Consider the following 5,293-nt stretch of genomic DNA (forward strand, 5'->3'; position numbering starts at 1 on the left):
TTTATCCTTTGAGTTACCAACAGTCTAATTATACTCAAGACCTTTTAAAATGTACAATTAAGTTGTTATTGACTATAGTCACCCTATTGTGCTATCTAATAGTAGGTCTTATTCATTATTTCTAAGTATTTTTGCTGGGGTGGGGAGTTGAGGATGTTCAGTAAGTACAAAAAATAGAAAGTTTTAAAAATGATACTTTAATGAACAGATGAACAGATCTTTAATGATATTTAATGAACAGATACTTCAATGAACAGATCAGTAGGCAGTGGTTAGAAATTACCTCAGAATAAATAAGCACAGGATAGACATAGAAGAACATCAGGAAAGACGTTATAGTGAATACAAAGAAGAGGTAGAAAAAAAAGCATTGAGATAAGTGGATGGAAGGCAGAGGGGGTTGGGGAAATGTATGCAATAAACTTCTACCTGGCTGTTTCTATAGATGTTGAGAAAATGGGAAGAAAAATGAAAGCTGATGAGAATGGAAATAGAGGTCATATATATACTACTGAAAAAGGATAAAGAAAGAAATTGACTGGAGTGTGCAAAACAGAGGCAGATGCAATCTGCAATTTTACTAGGACTTTGAATAAAACCAATTATAAAGGAGAGTGTTAGGACTTGAATGGAAAACTGAACTACCGCTCTGATAAGCCTGCATAGGAGATGGATTTTGTGCCCTCAATTTCTGAAATTAATTCTTACATATTTTGCAACCAAAAGGTTCTGAGGCTGGTATACAAAGCCAAAAATAGTATAAAAGTTATTGTGAATAAAATGCTAAAAATCAACATATGCTTTTTTTGAGTCGTTTGGCTATTGTACACAGCAGGGCATTAAAATCATTTTGATTTCAAATGTTTTCCTGTATTGTGAATATAGGCATTTTCTGAAGACTTCACCTTGATAAATAAGTTTGCTTTTTAAAACTACAGATTTAACATCTGTAAATTGAAAAAATAGCTGTAAATTCAGTTGAATATGAAGTTATCAGTTTGGAAGATGATGGACAAAGGAAATGATTCATTATAAAAGAAATACCATAAAGTGTAGATGATGTAATACACCTGGTAATAGGCAATTCTGTTGAGCATTTGGAATGTGCATATTTTGAACAGTCAGCCATTTCTTCTCATAAAAGCAAAGCAGTAAGTTCAATCGTGTCCTGAATAAGACATTAAGTAAGCTGAAATATTTTAATGAGAATGAGGGCCTCTCCCTGCATGAGAAGACAATAGATAAATGAGTTGTAACATCAAACGTAATACAAATAACTACAGCAAAGGAGGGTATACAGATGACTCATCACATGCTCTGACCAGGGTATATAAGCCTCTTACACATGCTGGCATTTACACTGAGGATCTTGCCTTGAGCAGCAAACCAACTCACCACTCCTGACACCATGAACTACTACGGCAACTACTATGGAGGCCTGGGCTACGGCTATGGAGGCTTCGATGACCTGGGCTATGGCTATGGCTGTGGATGTGGCGGCTTCCGCAGACTGGGCTATGGCTGTGGCTATGGAGGCTATGGATACGGCTCTGGCTTCGGGGGCTATGGATACCGCAGCTGCCGCCCGTCATTCTACGGAGGATATGGATTCTCTGGATTTTACTGAAATCCTTCCCTGACAACCTAACATGAGAGGCCATAAGATCACCCAAACCTGACTGCAATAACAAAAGGACGAGGTCACCCTGGATCAAGCCGAGATCAAGAGCACTTAGCATCTGAGAGTTTTAAGAATACCTATCATTCCATAATTCTTTGCTTTATGTCTCTGGATGTGTCTTACTTGTACCTTTATAGCTGTGGGGCTTCTCTCTTCCTTTTGGAATAAAGTATGTTGACTTAAAGCAAATACATGGCTTTTATTTTTTGCTTGACTCAAAATGGCAAAGTGGTTATTTATAATTATATCCAGTGAAAAAAGAACAAACTATATACATATAGAAGTATATTATATATAATAAAATAATTTTGTATATACATGCACCTATCTATATAGCTGTATGTATGTGTGTGCATGTATATATCCGCATTCAAAGGTCACAGTTGACCCTTGAATAATGCAGGGGTTGGGGTACTGATTCCCCCATGCAGTTGAAAATCCACATATAACTTTTGACTCTCCAGACACCTAACTACTGGTAGCCAACTGTTGACTGGAAGCCTCACTGATAACATAAACAGTTGATTAACACATACTTTGTATTTTATATGCATTATACACTATATTCTTACAATAAAGTAAATAAGAGAAAAGAAAATGTTATTAAAATAGTAAGGAAGAGAATTTATATTTACTGTTTGTCAAGTGGAAGCAGCTCATCATTCAGGTCTTTATCCTCATTGTCTTCACATTGGATAGGTTGAGGAGGAGGAGGAAGAGGAGGAAGGGGGACGTTGGTCTTGCTGTCTCAGGAGTGGCAGAGGTAGAACAAAATCTGAGTATGAGTGGATTCACTCAGTCCAAGCCCATGTTGTCCAAAGTAAGCTGTACATGCACAAATTAAAACCATAACACTCAATTAAAAAGAATCTTTTTTCTTTGGAATACTGTGCCGTATTGACCATATCTTTTTCATTTCAATGCTTTCAGTTAGATGTTAGTGTTTAAATTCAGCCCTGAAATACCAACTTTATAAACTTTCAAATCTCAATGGAGACCAACATGAAGAGTATGTACTTCCATAGTTTGTTCAAAATGTATGTTTATTTGGCCCTTTCAATGTAAGAAATGTAATGATAAGACAAAGTATGTATCTGAAAATACACTGAAAATGAACTTCTTTTTGTGACTTTCATGTTTTATTCCTGGTCCGTTGTGGTGTGACACGAAGTTGCTTTCTCATATTATCAGCACATTTAAATATTTTGCAATACACCAAGGAAATATAGAAATCACTGCCATAACTTGTGAAGTAATTCATATTAAGGCTGTGACTGACCTGAAGCTTTATACACTCTAGCCAAGCCTCTTTTAACCTCCAACAAGCAAACGTGGGCCTTTTCATGTTGGTATGTCAAATAACTGTTTGCCCAAGAAAAATATGTAATAACATATTATTATGTTTCAAGAATAATGTATTTCAGTACTGAAACAAAAGTGAATGTCTTTGTTTGAGTCAAGCAAATTCAAAAATGCCAGGAAAATAATATAAAAGAACTGTGGAGTGTGCAGGGGTACTACTATAAAGTTTTCCCAATGCTTACCCTGATACCATCTTGAATGGGAAAAGATCTCCAAAAAGTGAAATCGTTTGCTAAGGATCAAAAATGACATGACAAGGAGATCCCAGACCAGAACCCAGTTTTACTAAATATCAGGCATTCTACTTCCCCATGCTCACTGTTCCATTCATTTTTTACATCTCTTCTTGTGTGTTGTCACATGAAGCATCTTGAAGGCTCTGGTCATGTGCGTCTGAAGACTTTAATTATCATGGCCAAATAACCACCTCTATTTATTTTCATTTGTAAACACTCTGTTGTAGAATCTCGAACTTAGCAATTTTTAATGTACTTTTATCTGTGTAAAAACAACTTGTTAATAATGAAAATCCAATATTTTAATATTTAAAAGAAATCATAATGCATTTGAAAAACTCTGACTTGTTTACTGAACATATGAATGGATTTGCTTAGCCAGATACTATTACCAATTCTTTCATTCAATTCAAGTGAGATGTTGCAGTTTCACCATAAACAGACCTCAGTAAAAATATCTTAGTGTCTCCATTGCAGGGCTGTAGTATTTAGTTTTACTGAGTACGACAGAATTTCACATGAAAATTTTTTACTCCCTAAGTGGTCAATGGCATCACAGTCTGAAGAAAGGCTATGTCAAAAGAAGAACAATTAATATAACCATTTAGAGGAAAGTAACACTTTTAGTATAATGCAATTTTATCATATTATTACATCTCCAGTTGTTAGATTGTATTGATTTGTGTTGAAATTAAAAGAATACCTTTGGAATACATTTCCTTCCAAGGAAAAGCTGTCACCTGGTCTACAGAAAATGCATCATAGGGTCATCAGCCCCACAACTGAGAAAAGGAATCCCCAAAATGTAGGTATAATATTACAAGATAACAGGAAGAAAAAATAACTGAGGGTACAAGTCCTCAGTTGACTCCAAGAATTTCGTCACATACAGCCACAGCAGACCCCAAACATAGTTAATTCAGCTGTGCCCTTAACTTCAACCCTTAGCCTTTAAGTTCTTATTAACCTTATATGATCTCAAATATAGTGATCAGTTATTTTTAGTCTTATCAGTAATTTCCAAATGTTGCGTTTTCACAACTGAATTTGTATACTTCTTTGCAATAATCACCATGTAGTAACAGCACAGTACATAAATGCTGAATGGATGAATAAATTCTAAAGTCTATGCCTCTCAAAGGCATGAGTAATTCTCTGGCCGCATCTGAACAATAGGGATTTATAAAGATGAAATGAGGGCTGGGCGAGGTGGTTCATGCCTCTAATCCCAACACTTTGGGAGGTCGAGGGGGGAGGGTCACTTGAGCCCAGGAGCTTGAGACCAGCCTGGGCAACATAAAGAAGACAATGAAATGAGCTCCAATAGCATCTGACTTTAGAGGAACATATAACCTTCATTTTATTTCATTTGTAATATGCAATATATCTAGCTATGAAGAAATCTATTTAGGATCTGGTATGCCAAGACTTTAGATACAGCAATTTCTTCTCATTAAGTGATGTAATAACTTTTAAGGGCCACTGTAACTCAGCAACAAAGCAAACTCAAACAATTTAAAGAATGCGAGGGCCTCTCCTTGTGCCAGGGAACAAGGAATGACTTCTGTTAAGTAATTAATTGAAAACACACACACACACACACACAAACAGGTATGCATGTGACTCACCACATGCTCTGACCAGGGTATATAAGCCTCCCTCGACACATGCTGCCATTCACACTCAGGATCTTGCCTTGAGCAGCAAACCAACTCACCACTCCTGACACCATGAACTACTACGGCAACTACTACGGAGGCCTAGGCTACGGCTATGGAGGCTTCGATGACCTGGGCTATGGCTACGGCTGTGGATGTGGCGGCTTCCGCAGACTGGGTTATGGCTGTGGCTATGGAGGCTACGGATATGGCTCTGGCTTCGGAGGCTATGGATACCGCAGCTGCCGCCCATCATGCTATGGAGGATATGGATTCTCTCAGTTCTACTGAAATCCTACCCTGAGGACTCAGTATCAGAGGTCATAAGAAGATCATTCAAATTAACCAAATACTGA

General features: G+C 37.1%; 1 protein-coding gene and 1 pseudogene across 1 annotated transcript; both read left to right on the forward strand.

The window, feature by feature from the left end:
- The first annotated feature begins 1,357 nt into the window (after nucleotides 1-1,357).
- KRTAP19-3 (keratin associated protein 19-3) lies at nucleotides 1,358-1,839 on the forward strand. The gene has a single exon (XM_015133042.3). It carries the CDS (start codon nucleotides 1,409-1,411, stop codon nucleotides 1,625-1,627), a length of 219 nt encoding a protein of 72 aa, XP_014988528.3. The 5' UTR covers nucleotides 1,358-1,408; the 3' UTR covers nucleotides 1,628-1,839.
- Nucleotides 1,840-5,009: 3,170 nt separating this feature from the next.
- LOC114676825 (keratin-associated protein 19-5-like) lies at nucleotides 5,010-5,293 on the forward strand (annotated as a pseudogene).

Source organism: Macaca mulatta, chromosome 3 (assembly GCF_049350105.2).
Source record: "Macaca mulatta isolate MMU2019108-1 chromosome 3, T2T-MMU8v2.0, whole genome shotgun sequence".
NCBI lineage: Eukaryota > Metazoa > Chordata > Mammalia > Primates > Cercopithecidae > Macaca > Macaca mulatta.

Coding starts and splice junctions, on each gene's coding strand:
- KRTAP19-3 (XM_015133042.3), top strand. CDS start 1,409: ATGAACTACTACGGCAACTACTATGGAGGCCTGGGCTACGGCTATGGA.